The sequence below is a fragment of the Vipera ursinii genome (assembly GCF_947247035.1).
Source record: "Vipera ursinii genome assembly, chromosome: 6".
Lineage (NCBI taxonomy): Eukaryota > Metazoa > Chordata > Lepidosauria > Squamata > Viperidae > Vipera > Vipera ursinii.
Window position 1 is genome coordinate 67131690 of NC_139515.1, and position 20277 is coordinate 67151966.

The following is a 20277-nucleotide window of genomic DNA, read 5'->3' on the forward strand; positions in this document are numbered from 1 at the left end:
AATATAGAAAATAATTTAAGCCAACAACATAGCAAGCAGCCATGGCTTTTCTGCTTCATTTAACTCTGAATGCCTTTTCAAATCAGTGTACAAATCCAGTGTAAATGTTTTGATTTTTCAGATGCATGCAAATCATTTATCTGAGAACTAACATATGTGTACTTGCTGAGGAATAAAATAAACATAACCAAAAAAAGATAAAATACCTGGCATAGATGGTTTAATGATGTTTGCCTCCGAAGAATCTGAGAAAATCTTCTGGATACTGACAATGAAGGAGATCATTTATGTTGTTAGCTTGAAGGGTTATTTAGCACCAACCAATATATAGCATATCTTCTTTTAACTCTGCTAACAGCAACTATCTTTAACTGATTTTGCTTTGTAAGAACTACACACACACACACACACACACACACACACACACACACACACACAGACATTATGTGAATATACATATTTTAGGCATTTTTTAAAAAGCATGTTTGGGATAGAAATCATTACCCAATAAAATCAATGACCTTAAATCCCATTGAAAGTTAACTATTGATGATCCTTAATTCTATGTTCCTGCAGAAAGTTCTTGTGTGCTGATTTGCTGGTTCCCATGACCAGAAAGTCTCCAATAGGGCTATTCTCCTGAAGTGTCAAAAGTAGTTTTAGATTCATAATATCCAAAGCTGCCTCACTTTCGACACAATTATAGCCTAGATCTACAGACTCCGACTGGATGAAACTGGATTAGTAATTCTGCTTTCCATTCCAACAAAAATTGAAGAAGTAGGTCATTTACCATAGAAAGTGTTCCTCTTGTTGCTAGGACTGTGTAGTTGATAGCAAGTGAACTAAGATTCTCTGGTTTATGATTAGTGACTGCAGTACACAAATGAGGATTAAATGTATGTTATGTAAACATATTGGCAAGGCCATGCACAGAATAAAATCCATGCTCTCTGTTATGTATTGAAATATATAAAGTTCTGTTAAGCCCTGTAAAGTGAAACTAGCTTAACTAGCTTAACTCCAACTGTTTTGGAGGGAAACTTTGAACATTTATGTTTGGGCGGGCTTTCCAAGTATTGTGATAGGTTAAGGCCCTGGGGGCTCAGAATATAAATTACAGGAAATTGCCTGCAGTTCTCCAGTTCTAGTTTGAGTCAATAAATAATGTTGTAACTGTGTTGGTCTGCTCCTTGCCTCCTGAAGCCCACTACACAATAGTGGCGACGAAGGTGGGATAGCTGCAGAGGAGAGATCTGTTGCTAAACAAGAGACTAAAATCACTGGATGTGAGACCAGGTAAGAGTGCTGGTGGGACCACGCTCCCTGCCCTGCCTGCCAGTAAGACACACTGGAGGCACAGACATACCTGAGGGCTCTGTCCCCGGGACTCCTAAGTTCAGCACAGCTCCAATCGCAGCAGTACAGACAAAATGGCTAACCTGGGGAGGCTCAATGAGTTCGATATTACTCATCTGGAACAGTGGAGTTCATACGTCTCCCTAGTAGACAACTATCTCTGGGCTAACCAGATCACAGACGATGGCCTGATCCAGGACCTGCCTGAAGCACCCCTACATGCATGGGACGTTGCAGCTGAAACCACCACGGACAAAACACTTAGCCGCATTCTCAACTGGGTGTTAAGGGGATGGCCAGAGACCCAGCCAGGCCCTGAGTTCCATCACTACGCTTTTCGGAAAAATGAACTGTCGGCCCACAAGGGATGTGTGCTGTGGGGCAGCAGGTTCATCATTCCACCCAGTCTTCACTCCAGGGTGCTGGATTCCTTACATAAGGGGCACCCAAGAATTGTTTGAATGAAGGCTCTAGCGAGAAGTTACTTGTGGTGGCCAGGCATGGACAAGGACATTGAGAATCAAGTAAGGCATTGCCAGGCCTGCCAAGAAACCCGGCTGGAGATGCCACAAGCTCCAGTGCACCACTGGGAGACCATGCATGCCCCATGGTCTCACATGCACATTGACTTTGCAGACCCCTTCCAAGGGCGGGTGTTCCTAATTGTAGTAGACAGTTATTCCAAGTGGTTATAAGTGGCACCGGTCTCATCAATGACAACAACCAGGGTCATCCTTGAGTTGCGCTGGCTGTTCACCACACATGGTCTGCCAGATGTAATAGTGTCCGACAACGGGGCCCAATTCACGGCAGGAGAGTTTCAATCTTTCCTCAATGCCAATATGATTCAGCATGTAACATCCGCTCCATTCCACCCCACGACCAAAGGTCAGGCCGAATGAATGGTCAAGACCACAAAGGAGGCGCTCAAGCGGATGACGACTGGGGACTGGAACCACTGCCTGGCAAACTTCCTCCTGTGTCAACACACAACTCCCAGTACAGCAACAGGTCACAGTCCAGCGGAGCTGAGGAGCCACCAGCTCACCACAAAGCGTGACTGACTTTACCCAGACAGAGTAGTGGCAGAGACGGCTCAGCCAAAGCCCCCCAAGAACTTACAGCTGGGTGAATTGGACTGGGCCAGGAACTATGGAAGTGGGACACCTTGGGTGGCAGCTAGGGTAACTAACTTAATGGGGTCCTTGTCATATGAGGTTATTCTGGGAAATGATCGTATGTTCAGACACCACATTGATCAGTTGAAGCATTGGCAGGCTGGGCCAATCCCAGGTGAGGATCCCGAGGTTTTATCAGACACACAAGAGAACTGTTTTCCTCTGAGTTTGCCTACACCACCTGTGGCCTCCTCCAGGGAAACAGAGGTACAAAGGGATGTAGAGCCGCCGCCATTCTCGGGTGACCAAAACGGCCATCACGACTGTTCAACTGGAGAGGGATAATACTCCACTTGGACAGGACTCTCCAATAACATTACGGTGGTCCACCATGATTCGTGGGGCCCCAGTCTATCTCAAAGATTATGAATATTGAACAGGCTGAGGATGATAACTATCCTAAGGGGGAGGGGTGTAATGTATTGAAATATATAAAGTTGTGTTAAGCCTTGTAAAGTGAAACTAACTTAACTCCAACTGTTTTGGAGGGAAACTTTGAACATTTATATTTGGGCGGGCTTTCCAAGAGTATAAATTACAGGAAATTGCCTGCAGTTGTCCAGTTCTACTGTAGTTTGAGTCAATAAATGATGTTGTAACTATGTTGGTCTGCTCCTTGCCTACTGAAGCCCACTACGCAATGCTATCTATCTCTTTATCTACTGATCAATAATGTGACCTTTATATCCATATTTCCTTGGGTAAATCCTAATACTATACAGTATTAATCTTTTTACCACAGGTAAATAAAAATATGCTGAAATCAATGACACTGATCTCTCTGGCTGCAACTCTGCTTTACTAAGATCAATTCCAAAACATATAATTAAACATATTCATTTTGAGGAAAGGAACATGCCTTGGATTATTTGAATAAATTATTAAATTACAAAATCATGTTGTTGAATCGGTCATTTTCTGAGCCTCCTCAGCAAAGGTGGTTTTAATAATTCATGTTGATCAATGGTTAATCCGTCTCCTAAATGAATTTTTCCCTCCCCTTTTCAACTTCACCCACATTCTCTCTCTTCAAAAAAACTTGTGATGTGGAAATTAGCCGTATAAAAGGAGCAGGATTGATGAAATAAAGCAGACTTTCTCATGATATAATGTGCAAGGCAGGCATCTACAGAGAAAGAGTGTAGTGCCTTTCTTGCGGAGATGGGATAATTTGATTGTCTTCATTTTTTAAACTTTGACACTTGAGGAAAAGGCCTCGGACTGTAGTCTGAAGAGGTGCTTGATTGCTTGCATTTGCAGTCCATCCCTTGAGAGAATGTTCCACAAAGACAGGAGACTTATCAATTAATTGTAACTAATATGGCTTCATCACTATGACCAGTCAGTGATATACACACATATAACTGAAAGAATTGACAAAATTAATTAGAGATGATTAGTGATTGATAAATTAGAGATGCAATGCTTATTGTTCTTTTAAACCATGTTAGGATCATAAGACACAGAGCACCTTTTCAAGCATGTATGTAATTTTGCATACTGAGACTTTTTAAAAGTTATCAAAATGTCTCCTAAAAGTCCTAAACATTTTCGGCAATATCATGCCTAAGATCATGTGAGATTTGGGGAATTTTTACATTTTGGAAGATTGCCAATGCTTTCTTGGATTATTATATATTATTTTGACATCAAAAGACACTGTGTTGCCTACTCCTTTCATTAAATTAAAGGATGCCTTCAAGTTTATTCTAAGCATTTGTTTTTGATATCTGAATAGCTTTTTAACATAAAATTTAGTAGTTACAGTATTCCAAGCTTTCTTCATTTCAGCATCATGATTTTGGAAGAATAAATTTAATTGTTGTAGATTAAAAAAATAGGAGTGGGCCTAATGCACCCTTAAATCTATTCATATGTACTACCCTACCTTCCACGTGTTATTGAGGTAGGTAAATAAGAACTTAATCACAACATAGAATATATGTGTTCTATAGCTGCCCTTTCAGTTTTTTTATTTAATTACTCATAGGACATAGAGTGGATTGATCTGATTAAGAATATTGCCATACCACATATGTAGTGATGGGAACTGAATTCTTTATCTGACCTGTTTCTTTCATTTTTTTAAAATCATTTGCATTTTTTTAAAGTTCTACCGGTACCAGCATACCATCTTTTGATTAATATCTTTAATTTTAATGTTACGGTATCACAAACAATTTTTCTGCTTGTATTAAGAAAGTATGTAACACGTACATTCAAACTTGATATTTCGTAGGTTTTCAGGCAAGTCATGAAGAGCTACCTTTAGCCATTCATCCAGCTGTTTGGCAAACTTGCGGATCACCTGTGTTAAGCTGAAAAGAAAAGTACCACTTCAGGAATATATATTAAGAGTCTTTCTTTGCAGAAGAAAAGCAGGAAAATATTAGCTGTGCAACTCCCCAATTTTTAGTCCTATAGTTCAAAATTGGAAAATTTTCATAACCTGATGTACTGTATTTAGCATTAGTTCACAACTTTGTGAGACCTAATTCCCAGTTTACATGCATAGGATTGTACTGAGAATATGTATTATGTTACAGCTACCTAATAATAAGGAATGTGAAAAGTACACCAAAGTATACAGAAAAAGTAAACTATAGAGTTCTGAAATGAATAAGTACAAATGCTTGCATCTGATGTTCCTCCCATATCTTAAGAAAATAAATAGATATATTCCATTCTTCAGAACTATGCCACTTTTCAAAATTATAATCCATAATTGCTATATAACATTAATTTGCAGAGGTGCTTAATGTTTAAAACTTAGAATAATAAATGTTATTGCTACTACTGCTGCTGCTGCTGCTACTACTACTACTAAAGTAACCACGGTTATCTACTTTAGTTAGCAGGAATAACTGAAACAGATTGAATTAAATGATTCCATTACTATCTAGGGCAGGAGTGTCAAACTGCCGGCCTGCAGGCCAGATGCGTCATGCGGAAGCCATGCCCACCCCATTGTCGGCATGGCAAAACAGTCCCGATACATTACGCGATGTCACATGACATCGCGAGTTTGACATGTCTGATCTAGGGTATTTCATGTTTAAGAACTGAGGACAAAAGTATACTGTATCTTGCCAGCCCCTCAAATGGTACTAAAACAGGGACAAGACATACTGTATTGCTGAAGGCATTTCAGAATAGGGAGAATCAGCAATTATAAAGACTGTTCTCAGACCACAAAGCCATCTAGAGGTCTCAGGGTTCAAGAAAGTATGTACAGGAAGATTTAGTCCTTAAGGTATTCTGGTTGGGAAATATGAAGTAGATATTGAACTCATCAAAAGACTACTAATTTAGGGAAGGCTGGAATAGAAAACAATGTAGGAATGAAGATCTGTAACGCTCACAAAAAAGCATTATTCAAGATGGAATCTGAAGGAAGAAAACCTGATAAATAAAAAATGTCATTGACTGCACGTGTATTAAAAAGACTGCCAAAATGCTAAAATTTTTAGAATGTAGGGAAGGGAACAAAACTGAAGCATGCAAGTATAGAATATTTTAAATATATTGCCCACTTATTTGTTCTTCATTCCTAAATGGAAAAAATCTACCATTCCTTCAGCGTTTGAACTCAATCTGCAGTGTTCTGTCAAACCCATTTGGTTTTATTATTCATAAATGTAACTTGGTCTTGTGTGAGAAATTTTTTTAATTTAAACCAGAGGTCTTCAAACTTGGTCCTTTTATGACTTGTGAACTTCAATTTCCAGAATTCCTCAGCCAGCTGGCTGAGGAATTCTGGGAGTTGAAGTCCACAAGTCATAAAAGGGCCAAGTTTGAAGACCCCTGATTTAAACTGTATAAAGGGCATATGTTGCAAGCAAACTCACACATATACCTTCACACAAATGTCAGTCTATAAAATATACTCACCTATCAGGTAATGCTTGCAAGACTGTTGGCATCAAAACTCCAGAAATAGCTTTATACAATATCGAATCACAAACTCCAACTATATTTACTACAGTGGAAGAACCCAGTACAGGAAGCATGTGAGGTGGCATCCCTTGCCAAAAGTGCAGAAGAAAACTTTGAACCTAGAAATGCGCCCAAACAGAAGAAATAAATGGAATTTGTAATTTTTAAAAATTATTATTTGTCTATCTTCTAGAGTGGCAGAAATACACTTCTGATTTTCTTTTTTTGAAAACACCATCAAATGATATGTTTCACCCATGGCAGTTTGCTGATGAAAAAGGAAAAAAAAGGAGTTGCAAATAAAGGGTGGATTCTGCCTTCTCTCTTTCATGTCCGTGTACCACTGGGTTTGATTCTGCTTATCAGCCTTGCAAGATAGTCCAGGTAAGAAGCATGCCTAGATGAACTCTTTATACATTGTTGTGAGGTTACATTAACAAAATCTTGCAAGTCTGAAAGTACATTTCTCCCCCTCTTGTATTTACAGCCCAACAAACTAAGGAGGGTAACTTGTGAGATGTTTGCCATTCCCCCTTCCCATCTGCAGGCTCAGCTGCTTCTTATGTTCTCTTGTTCTCCTGCATGCAGCTCCTCCCCCATCTCCCAAGGCCATTCCCACATACCATTACACTAAGAAGGAGCCCTAACAAATTTCCTCTGAAAATACATGACTGTTGACAGCAACTTGGTCCCCATTCATGCTAATGAAAGAGATTTCATATCAAATATAAAAGCAGTCAAAATCAGGAAAGAGGCATTATACTGAGGGGTAGGAAGCAGTTAAATCATCCTATATAGACTGTAACTAACTATCATTCATTGCAAATGTTTATGGAGATTCTCAGTCATCTAGGTCCTGGTTGTCCCAAAGGTGCTTTTTTCAAGAGAAAATTGTACTTTCTCGTTTTCTTTGAAGACGTTTCGCTTCTTATCCAAGAAGCTGAGGCAAAATGTCTTCAAAGAAAACCAAGAAAGTCCAGTTGCCTCTTGAAAATGCACCTTTGGGATTCATTGCAAATATATTTAAGATATAAATCTAAATTAATGTCGCCTTTTGGTGAGATGGGCAGCAAACAAACAAACAAAGCCTTAGATTTGTGCCATTATACAGGCATTGGTTATCTGGACTGACTACATGAAAAAAATATCATATGAATGAGAATTGAAAGAGAAACAAAAAGCAGAGAACTCTAGGATATTTTTAAAGTTGGGGTTTAATAGATCATGTTAGCAGGAACTTCGGAAATCAATTTTCTGCACTAGTGTTAAAAAAAATGGCATCCATTTTCCATAAGACATATTCACCAAACTAATATTGCAGAACTAAGATTTCTTTCAAATATTATTGCATATAAAATTGAGCCATAGATATTTTCAGCTTTATGAATCATAAGTATACTGTATGTGTATAAATTTATATATAACTATAGATGTGTGTATATAATAGATATGAATTTTTTTCTTTAATCCCATTTATATCCCGCCCTTCTCCGAAGACTCAGGGCGGCTCACAATTTAAGCACAAACCAATGTGCTTAGCAATAGCCTTCATTCTATGTATATGCCTGCTTATTAGGGCTTTCGGACACCCCCCCCCCAAGCGGCATTATTACAAAGTCAGCTTATTGCCCCCAACAGTCTGGGTCCTCATTTTACCTACCTCGGAAGGATGGAAGGCTGAGTCAACCTTGAGCCTGGTGGGATGCGAACCTGCACTAATTGCAGGGAGCTGGTGTTACTTAAGGAGGCATTAGTCCACTGCTCCACCAAGGTTCTACTATATGTGTAGGTACTTAATAAATTTACATCCTCCCTTTAATTCAGGAGCTCAAGGCAATGTACAAAGCACTTCTTCCTATTTTCCCCAACTCTGTGAGGAGCATGAACTGAGAAAGAAAAACTGGCCCAAAGTCATTCAGTAAGCTTCCATGACTAAGGGTGTACTAGAATCTGGATAACCCCTCTCCGCTCTACAGCGAAAAACATATTTATTCTATTTCCATATGTATTATCTATGTTATCTTGAGTAATATAGAGGGCTTTTTATAGTCTTCTATCTCATTAATACTTCTGATCTCAATTGCTCACCTCCTCCATCCTTTTATATAAGCCTTTTTCTTATACTGCTGTTCTTCCCAATTTATTTTTCAGTATATTGCCCGATCGCACCATTTTTTCAGCTTCCTTGAATTGAGGCATCCTGTTCATTAGCTTCCTTTATTCTCAGAATCTTTTCACCCAACAGTACTAACACATGCTATTATCTCCAACAGTTCCGATTCTCAGTGGAAAACACTTTGAACCTTGGAGCAATGTAGCCAGTCAATATAAATGTTTTCACTACCATCAATAAATATAACTGAATATAAACTATCCCATGAAAACCTTTTTACTTAGTTACAAACCTCATCAAAGTTGGCTCTTATTACAGTATCAAGTATCCTTTGACAGTGTGTTCTGTACATCATTATAAAAGTAGATACCTAGAAGGATAAAAAAAGAGGAATTCTTATTAAGCATATCATATTTAAAACAACATTTCTTGTATAATCTATCATGACCTCCAACTCCTAACAAATTCTTAACAATGAAGATTTAGATGAAGAAGATTAAAACCTCAAGGCAGCAAAAACACTAGTATCCATCTCAGGTCTCATAAATTGTAATTATAAACCTTAATCCAGATAGAGCCTAACCTAATACCTACGTGTTGTGGTTTCCAGAGCAAGCTGCTAAAAGGGTGTCATCTTTGCCTCAGAGCATTATGTTCCAGAAAGCCCGCTTAGCACCAAGGAGAAGGAAAGTTTGGGAGCATAGTACTTGGGGGTGGGCTTGAGCCATTTGCCCAAATTAAATTATTTTGCCACCACCACCACATATTAACTGAGAGTAGCTAGTTGCAGCTTTGGATTGTAATTAAGTTAGGGATATAATGCCAGGAAAAAAAAATTGATCCTCTGCCTTTTTGCACTAATCTACTTTCCTTAAGTTGGTGGGGAGTTTTTTTACTAAAGAAATATTGGAAAATTCAATCATGGATCTTTGATGTATTGTCTACTTTGAACCAATACAGAAGGTACAGTCTCTTTCATCTATAGATTACTGGATAAATATCATAAATCAGGGAGAAATTATTTGTTTCAAGTACAGTGAGCAATCAAGTCCTTCATAAATCAAGTCACAGTCTTCTTAAACTCAATCTTTTGAAGAGGCACTTTTTCATACTTAAGTTAGCCTTTCCTCAACAGAGAAAAAGCAGAGACCAAAGCAAGCCAATGAATATTTTACTAGCGTCACCTTCTCTTCTGGCAAGCTGGCTGGCAGATTTAGATCTTTGACATTTGGAAATTCTGGCAGCAACGTCCCAAGTTTGGATCGTGGTGAATATGCCACTGTCTGTTTGATTACTTCTTTTTTTCCTGTTTCATTGACCCAGGCTGCTCCTTTCTTAGAATACATCACGTCATAATACTGGGAGCTTTCTTTCACTGCAATGCCATAGTAATGGTACCTGAAATGTTGAATACACACTTTTTTTAAAGAGAGAGAACTTGTTCACTCAAGTATGGTTAAAAAGGAAAATTGCTAACAAAACAGACTTCATGCCAATTTGCAAGTTAATGCATGAGTGCAAATTCACCATCAGAACATAAGGCTGATGATTCAAGTGCTTAACAAGCTGCATTTTCCATCCACAGGAGCACCCAAGAAAGATACAAATTGGCAGAGCCTGGTGTTTTTGCCTCAGCTCTAGCCAGATATATTTGGTAGAAGCAAACTAAGGATAATCCTATACCTTCTTTTCTTCTGTGGGTAAAAATAGTATATAATTTGTTAAATGGCAATTAATATTTTTTCTTAAGCTCTCTATACGTGCCCCTTTTAAGGACAGCTACAGAGTTATTGTGCACTAGTAGCTTCCTTTAGAAGTTTGCAACTTCCTTTAGAAGTTTGCTGGCAGAACTTTTAGCTGTTTCTATTGCTAAGTATGATGGTGTTGGGAGGATTGGATAAATTACAACCTAATTTGTAGCCTCCCAGACATATTTTGGTATGCCAATAGAGTCATGCTGCAATACTTGTTGGTATGTTAACAGACTTTTAATAATACCATTTCTTAAACAAAGTAATCCATAAAATAAGTATATTTAAGCCTCAAGTAATTTTTCCGGCATGTTTTGCATAACCTCCACAAATCTTTCAAAGGGCTGAAAATTTAGTTTCAATCCCTCTGTGATGTCACCTCGTTTCTGTCACAACCCTGTTTTCTTCTTTTTTTTTCTTCTACAGAGTAGCCTTCAATATAAACACATATGTGCCTGGGGACTGGTGATTCAATCGCTTTCAAGAAATGTTGGGAAAAGATAAGAGAAGCTGTGGTATTGGTCCCTCAGCATGGGCAGGTGCATGACTGCTAAACATAAAGCACTGGCTGGCCTGGTACATGACATCAGCATCCACAAGAGATGTTGCTATCTATTTAGCCAACAGTGCTGAAATAGTAGTTGTCCAGTGCATCCATATCTGACTAAATGGCACTGAGTTCTCACATTCATTCTGCCCACACCCCTTAACTCAAGCACTGAACTTGACATAAAAGGTATTACCTTCCTTAGAAAGCTGTGATTGGCTGCTATTCTATTGCACAGTACATCTATAATAGCAAGTGTAGATTGCCATGCTCTATGAAACTGCTCTGATGCACTAAAATGGTCTGGTGATAAAAGGTTAGGAACATGGGGCCTTTATATGTCATGTCACAAGTATACATTACAGAAAAGATAAATTGACATGATGACAATATACTTCTATATCAAGTCCAAGAGCACCACTGTTGGAGAATACAAAATACTGCATCACACAAATGAAACTGGCAGACACAGCTAAGGCAAACAACCAACACATATCCCCACCTGGCTAAGGGAGGAAGCAAATCTTACCTGTCAAATTTTTATAAACATTTGTAATAACAGCACCCTGTATTTTATAATTCATCAGCATATTTGTATATTTGCATTTGGTCTTATTTTTAAAAAAACTGGGAATCACAGATTATCCAGTCTGTTATTCCTCCAGTCTGAAATATAACTATCCTCCCTCCTGCAGGCTATAACTATCGAAATTCCAGGAGAGATAAAGATCAGGTAAGAGAAGATGGGGCATAGGACCAAGCAGAAAATATAATTCCAGTTTATAGTATACACACCCATGTACCAATTGATAACATGGCCACTGCTCTTGGTATATGGAATGGCCACTGCCACTTTTCTTAAGCTCTGGAAAAGCCACTGGTAAAGCAGCGGCATACACATCAGAGTCCAAAGTGACCTGGATTCAACAGAAGACCATGCTTCTGTACCTTGAATAGCTCTGAGGAAAAGAAGATGTCGGCACTTGCTGAAGCAACCTCTTCTATGCAACTATTAGCGGTATGGGAGCCCAGTCCTCCATTACAACTGACCATGTTATATCAGAGTCTAGGATGGCTGTAGATTCTATCAAACAGAAGAGGTAGAGCATAAGAAGCAACACCATTTACTGAACCAGCTTTGCTTAGCGATGGGATTTTCTCTCACCACACATAAGTGTTTGCGATAGACACATTGCATAAATATCTTCGACAATCACATTTCTATAACACATTTGGCCTCTCTGTGATTATGAAACACACATTATTGCTTACTTTGACTGGCCTCTGGTTCCTAATCTTCGGGTCGTTAACTGTGGAAACTGTTGTCTTATTATCTGTAAATTATAATTTAATAATTTTATGTTAAGAAACATAAGATCCTATTTCAATCATGTATATTTAGCAATGGCTTATTTGAGAAGAAAGTAAGAAAAGAATTAAAATTGACTGGAAACAAAATAAGCTGTTTTAGAATCACTTATTTTATATCACTGGAACATATTAAGGAATAGATAGATAGATAGATAGATAGATAGATAGATAGATAGATAGATAGATAGATAGATAGATAGATAGATGCCATTTTCAAGAACTTACAGTTATAATTCAAAAATTGTTCCAAATGTATATATTAAAGAAATATATACATAAAACATATTATATGAGATAAAATTGCTTGCAAAAATATGTACACATGGAAAAGAATTGATCAAATTGCACTATTATATGGTTGTTCTTTTGTCTGTAGCTATGCTAGTTTATATATTTTGAATTTTCCATACATTCAATAAATAACCATCTATAAATAAAATAGCTGGAGGAGATTATTGGCAGAATGTACTCTTTATGTACAGAAGCCGTTAACTTAATTGCTTGTCAATTAAGTTCTTCCATATTCTTAATACTATATACTTAAATAAAACTACATACAGAAACATCAAAGGAAATACTAAGAAAAAAGAAGAGGTGAGGGATCTTGGCATCTAATGCTCTAGCACTGATGATGTTACTTAGTTTGGGTAATGAAACATCTGCAAGAAAACAACCAAGCTCATTTCAACCCTGAGCTACAAATATTCTCCTTTATTAGTAAAAAAGAGACTTATTTTAATAAGAAGGGCCAAGTTTGAAATAAGAGTGTTCTCTGTTTCAAACTGGAAAAACTGAATTTATAACTACAAATATGCCTGCTTCATTTTTAATGTTCACTGCAGAACACCTCAGCTGGAATCGCACCAAGATTTAGCTGATTAAATTAATCTTGTGCATCCTTTCCATACACATCCCTTTTTTTTTTACTTCTAGTTATATATGGAATCATCCACACAGTCTAAAGGAATGTCAAAAAGGCCTGTAAAAGAAACTGGGTCAAAGTATCATGCAAGTACCTGACATGCCATGATTATTTATCTTCCATTTTTACCACATTTGCTTATTTATTTATTAAGTAATGAGAAATCAAAATGACTTATTTTATAAGCCTTAGAACAGGGGAAAATGTTGTACAGATTTAATTCTGAAGGGTGGGGGAAAATCAGCAAACAGAAAAACACTTTTGTGGAGCTGTGAAAGTTCAGCCTAGCTATTTGATAAATGAGCAGACAGGCAGGCAGCCTCTTTCTCTGACTCTCTCTTTTTGTGCTAATTCAATGAAGCCTACCTAAAGAACACCACATGCTGTTCCAGCTACTGATCTAACATTCCGCAACATCTCAGGCTTCCAAATTCTCTTTAATTACACATTAATCCCACCCCTCTCTCTTTCAGTTTGGGCAGACAGAGATGGGGGCACCCGGGCACTATGGAGGGAAGGAGGCATTTTTCTGAATTTTCAGAGGGGAGCAGGGTGCCTGTTATCATTTAGAAAGTATGACAAGTACTCCTCAAATAGGATTTTTCTTCAACTACCCCAAAGACAAATAAAACATTTCTATTGGTTTACTATTATTTTCTCTTGAAACTTGCAAAGCAATATAGTTCTGTTTACCCTTTAAGAAATAAAGGTCTGGAGCCCCTGTCAATGGTATATTAAAAATCAAAACTTATCGGTGCATCACACTGGGGACTGAGGATAAAGCCCGAATCCCCTTATAGTCTTATACTAGCTGTGATCCAAAGCCTCACTGTCTCCTTGCAATGGATGGGAAACTTATATTGTAACGTGGGTGAATGGGGGTGGGATTTTATTTTTAGACAGGAAAGGAGAGATCAATCTTCTAAGAACTACTAGTCTTTGAATAGAAAAAGGGACACCCCTAACCCCCAAACAAGACTTCTTTAGGAACAGCTTTCTTGATTCTACCAAATTGTATGGTGAGATAGGAAATGGGACTTTCAGTGGTAGCCCAGATAAAAGAGGCATGGGTCAGGGCTTGTGATCAGTAGGTTTAGACATTAAAGGACTGGAGAAGGCAAGTAGCATTTTAGTGGGTTGCATACAACCCTTTCGCCATCGGCTGCAGCCATTATACTTTTCACCACCCATTATGTAGTCTGCAATGACATCTGAAGATATTTCTTAGTCTGACATTAATCAACTGTCAGACAAAGCTACCTGGGTTGCTTAAAAAAATTAATCTTACCAAAGGAATTTGTGAAATTCATCCAGCAAAAACTTTCCTCTCCCTGGAACTTCTAAAGAAATCTTCAACTGCACAATGTTCTGTCAACAGTTTATTTTTTCTTTGAATAACGATAATATGTATAGGGAAAGTATAGGTCCCTGGAATGAGATTCCCCCAAGATCTGAGTTGTTCCAATTCTCCTGTTCTTCAGAAGAGCAGGGAAGAACTGGCTTTTCACCCCAGCCTTGGTGAGGGAGAGTTAGACACCTTGCTTCATTTCATCTATCCTACCATTCTTTCCTGTGTTTTTATTTTTTAATAGATTCTGTTGTAATTTCTTTGTTTGATTGTTGTGAGCTGCTCAGAATTGTTGGGAGTTAGGGGATATACAGTTTAATAAATTATTATTATATCCCATAGTCATTATCTTTTAAATCCCTGAAGTTAGTTGCTGGAAAGTTTTATTATACTCACCTTTCCAAAACTAGCTGCATTAACAGGCTGGGTATCATTTTTCTCACAGAAATCCAAATAGTGCATGTAGAGAGCGCTTCGAGGGATGCAGACACCTTCGGCAATCTCATAATTCTCCTCCAGCCTTAAAAATAAGGACAAAACAAAGAAAACAAATATACTTTTTTTTTACAATGCTTTCATAGATGAAAATAAACCCCAGGATACTACAATACTATATTTCAGCTTTCACTCTTTCACTGAAAAGAGCAAACATATGTTTACATGTCTACTCAGAAATGAACAGCAAGTAGTAGATTGGCATCTGATGAACAATTTGCACATGTTTAAACAGATTCATGAAAATACACATTCTTAGCTGTTTGCTCTTTTCTTATAATCTGCACATTTAATCATAATGTAATTTTTAAAATTTTTGTAAGGTATGAACCTATTTACCCTATTTTCACATTATCATTTATGATGTTGGTCAGAGTATGAATCCAAACAATGAGTAAAAAGAAATGCAATTTGAGATGCATTATCTATTTATTTTTGCAGTTATATGTAACTCAATTCCAAAAGAATTCTGTAATATCATTTATGTTACTAAAGTACAAAGAACTGAAAGAAAAGAAGTCATCAACCTCCTCCAAACCAATTTGCTCCATTTCCTAGCACAACAATCCTGGCATCAAAAGTTGTGTACTGCGCATAGGGGACCTGCCATATTATCAAAGGCTTTCCAAGACAGTCATGTATCAGTGCTTGTTCCAATATGCTCCTTATTCACCCTTTCTGTAAAATTTACCCCATAATAATTCTGCTTGCATTTCAAGGTGCCAGCTAGAGGATGACAGCCTGTTACAGCCAAAGTTGCATACCTAGTTAGCACTTTGGAATTCGTTTCCAGTCTTCTCTTTCAAAGTTTAAAGGAAAAAGAAAATATGCACTTCATTTGTAGTATAATTCATCTAAACCACCCCGCTACCTAAGCAGATAACAAAGGTAAGCCTTGATAGTGTATCTCTTGCCTCAATCCAGAGTTTAAAACTACCTTTGACCTGAGGACCAAACACCTAAGGATGGAACTATCTTAAGATCCATTTACCTATGGAGTCACAGTAACATTCCCATGCTATTCACATCAGCTCACTTACTTATGTCTTTAGCCTAACCTTCTGTTATCCTTTCTCCTCCCTCCCCATTCTCACTGTATTCCATCCATAGCATCCATCCTTCATTCTGTAGTAATTCCAGCCAAGACAGAATCATAGAATTAGAAAACTAATTTAGTCCACTGAGTCCAGTCTCCTGTTCAATGTAGGAATCCAGATTAAAACCGCCAGCAGATGGCTGTACAGCCTCTGCCTGAATACATTTAGCTAAGGAGAGCCCAACAACATCCTTGGTAAAAACAGTTCTAGGCAGTCTTGATTCTTACCTAGGTTGCTACAATATGGATTGTTACCCATTGGGCATAAGCTAAAAGTAGCAACTCTGATTATGTCCTGCAGTACTCAGAGCTCTTCTTGTATCTATTTTTGGAAGTAAATGGAGCCTCTGAAGTATTACTAGAAGGACGGGCACTTCAGAAACATCTGTGCATCTGTGCTTCTACAGTTAAATGCTCCCTTAAACCTTCTTTCTGCTGTTAACACTGTTAGGAATAACATTGGTAATGTCCAATAACATTGGAAGGATTAATTATGGAAGACGCATACTTGGGTCAGTGAAGACCAAACTATTTAGTGGAGACACGATCTAGGAAGAATATTAGGTATCTAATAGGTTGAATTAAGCTTTATACCCTGCTGTACTGTTATGTATAATACCTTATTAAACTGTGGCATAAAAATAAGCTTCAATCAACACTAATTCAGAGAAATATGGATTTGAAAATAATAACTTAAAGTAACGTGTGAGCCAATTAGCGGAGACCTTTCTTAGAAAAACTGATTTATATGTCTTGTTGTATTGTCTGGAGATTCTCCTCCCCAATACTTCATTAGCCTTAACATGATTTTTTTTCTTCCTACAAAAAATTCATTAAGATATAAGAGTGGTTGAATAGAATTGGTTTCTAAAGGCAGCATCTATTCGTGTTTTCTGTCTACTACAATATCATTGCTGCATTTGCCCTCAAATACACAGACTCTGAACAAAACCTCTTTTCAAGGGACACAGACTGTTTGTATGCCATAGGTGCTAATTGGCACATCAATTTCTCTGACCAAGACAGGATAGGAAGAAAGACTCTCAATTATTTCTCTTCATAATATCTAATGATTTTCCTCTTTTCTCTCCATTCTTTCTTGGTGAATCATTAGTCTGTGCTAAACAATTTTCTGTTATGTCTGAACTTTTCTTTAATGACCAAAAACCATTTTCATCATTGTTTAGTTTTACATATTTTTGTCATTTCAGGAGTTCATATTTTGAACTCTGGACTAGCCTATAGTGTTATAATGAACTTGGGGTTATTTATTTTATCAGCAATGTCCTTAAAACACTATCTTTAAAATTATGTGCAACATTTCAGTATATTTTATTTGCTAAACAAATTCATTTGCATTCTATTATATATTCTTAAAAGTCCAAGCAAATCAGGGTTATAAAATTGGCATTTCATTAGAATGAAGGCTGGATTCCTGCATCAAAGTCACTCATAATTTGCTTTGCTTGAAATTTACTTAGTAGGTTGTGTGGTTACAATAATTATGGTCAGTGGTGGGATTCAAATACGTGAACAACCAGTTCTCTTTGTGGATGCTGCTTCTGGAAGTCCATTCTGGGCCTGGACAACAAAAAAATTAGCTACAGGTTCTGCCAAAATGGTGCAAACCGGCTGAATCCCACCACTGATTATGGTTCATAATCTTTGATTTATGGCTTAGCATATTGAAAAAGATCACCCAATTATAGTTTATTAAATAATTTGTAGTTAAATGAACTATGTTAAGTAATCAGATATAATTCTCCATAACCACATGTTGTTTCAATTTTCATTACTATTATGATAAAATACCCATCTATCATTCAGAGGGCACAAATACAGAGAGCTGTAGAATTTAATGAATGCTCTGACAACCTGAACTGGAATAAAAAGGAATGTATCTGACTAAAGAATGCATTCAGCAACTATACATCTCATTCTAGTTCAGTATTATCCCAGTTCCATAAAGAGCTGTAATATCTAAAAGAAGTACTATATAGTCTTGGAAGTATTTATCTATCTAACAAAATGAAATTCAGTGGTGAAAAAAGTAAGGTTCTACATTTAGGCAAGAAAACCCAAATGCACAAGTATAGTATAGGTCAGGGGTAGACAACCTCGGCTCTTTTATGACTCATGGACTTCAACTCCCAGAATTCCATGAGTCATAAAAGAGCCGAGGTTGCCTACCCCTGGTATAGGTGGTACCTGGCTCAACAGTAGCAACTGTGAGAGGGATCTTGAAGTGCTAGTGGACAATCACTTAAATAAGAGCCAGCAGTGTACTGCAGTTGCCAAAAAAGCCAACACAGTTCTAGGCTGCATTAAGAGAGGGATAGACTCAAGATCACGTGAAGTGTTAATACCACTTTATAATGCTTTGGTAAAACCATACTTGGAATACTGCATACAGTTTTGGTCACCACGATATAAAAAAAATGTTGAGACTCTAGAAAGAGTGCAGAGAAGAGCAACAAAGATGATTAGGGGATTGGAGGCTAAAACATGTAAAGAACAGTTTCTGGAATTGGGTATGTCTAATTTAATGAAAAAAAGGACTAGGGATGACATGATAGCAGTGTTCCAATACCTCAAGGGTTGCCACAAAGAAGAGGGAGTCAACCTATTCTCCAAAGCACCTGAGGACAGGATAAGAAGCAATACATGTAAACTAATCAAGGAGAGAAACAACCTAGAACTAAGGAGACATTTCCTGACAGTTAGAACAATTAATCAGTGGAGCAACCTGCCTCCAGAAGTTGTGAATGCTCCAACAGTGGAAGTTTTTAAGAAGAGACTGGACAGCCATTTGTCTGAAATGGTATAGGGTTTCTTGCCTGAGCAGGGGGTTGGACTAGAAGACCTCCAAGGTCTCTTCCAACTTTGTTATTCTGTTAAAGTACTTCCAAAATTCATGGGTAGCCTCAGGCTCTGGTGATCTTCAATCTGGTTTTGGGTGGTGTTACATTTTCCTATTCAAGATTGGTGCACAACTAGAGGGTCATCTTGGATACACAGCTTCTATTGGAAGAGCAGGTACTAGCTATGGCCAAGAGGAACTTGCTTAAGTACATTTAGTGTGCCAGGTGCACTCTTTCTTGGACCAGGGCCCCATCAGACATTCACTCATAGCCTCATAAATGGATTACAACAATGTGCTGCACGTGGTGCTACCCTTGAAAACTATTCAGAAACTACAGCTGTTCCAGAATGCAGTGATATGGATAATGTCAGGTATGCTTTGTTGATGACCCCCCATTGTTCCACAGCTGCAGTAATTAAGTTCCAGGTGCAATTCAAAGTGCTATTTATCATCTATAGAGGCAAAAAGGCTTGGATTATTTGAAGGACTGCTTGTTTTCAGTTTTTTCTGTTCATCTGGTACAATCAGGCAGAACAGGTGTGCTCCAGCTCTCATCACTTCAGCAATGTCATCTTATGGGACCTAGGAAGTATGACTGCTGTAGCCCGTGCCCTGCATAATAATATCCTCCCAGAGATCTCTTTGTCCCCCACCCTGATGATGTTCAGGAAATTATTAATGAACTTTTTTTAAGTTTTTGGGACCATCATGAATCTCTCTGTGGGTGTTTTATGCTTTTTTTAAAAAAAAACAACAACACCTTAATTATAAGCTGCCCAGTGTTGTTGGGAGTCACGCAGCCTATAAAATATATGTATATATGCACATATATATGTCCTTATAGTGTATCAGATGCCTATGACAATATTTAATATTACAATGAACCTACAAGATTCTCAATATTAATCCCTACATAACTGGTTTCAAGCCAACACAGATCAACTTAAGAAATTCCAGGTTCCATGTCAGATACAGAGCACTAAAAGTGCCTGACTCACTTGCTATGGAATAATCAATGAATCCATGGCCAAAAGGCAGATGATTTCAGAGAACATAATGCATCAAGTTCATGGTAGCCAATTCAAAACTCATATATAACTAATTAATTTGTGAAGTAAAAAACCAGATGCACAGAAATGTACTTTCCCATGCTCACAGCCATCTCCTCTCTTCTTTCTCCTTTGTTTTCTCTAAACTCTCCTCTCTATTTGCTATCTTCTCCCCACCAACACATACTCATCCCCTGCAGCTTCCATTCTCACTCAGCTGGTTAGGTTGGGCTCCATCATCTCTGCTCA

The 20277-nt window shown here is 37.8% G+C and overlaps 1 protein-coding gene across 1 annotated transcript in view; it reads right to left on the reverse strand.

The window, feature by feature from the left end:
• Positions 1 to 20277, reverse strand: part of RFX4 (regulatory factor X4) — a gene marked incomplete at both ends in the record, with an annotated part of 88161 nt that overhangs the window by 25292 nt on the left and 42592 nt on the right. The window contains 7 exons of the mRNA XM_083365628.1: positions 207 to 265; positions 4755 to 4855; positions 6429 to 6592; positions 8879 to 8956; positions 9771 to 9984; positions 12157 to 12218; positions 14922 to 15045. Coding sequence (XP_083221754.1) covers positions 207 to 265; positions 4755 to 4855; positions 6429 to 6592; positions 8879 to 8956; positions 9771 to 9984; positions 12157 to 12218; positions 14922 to 15045 — 802 coding nt within the window. The remainder of the gene's footprint in view (positions 1 to 206; positions 266 to 4754; positions 4856 to 6428; positions 6593 to 8878; positions 8957 to 9770; positions 9985 to 12156; positions 12219 to 14921; positions 15046 to 20277) is intronic.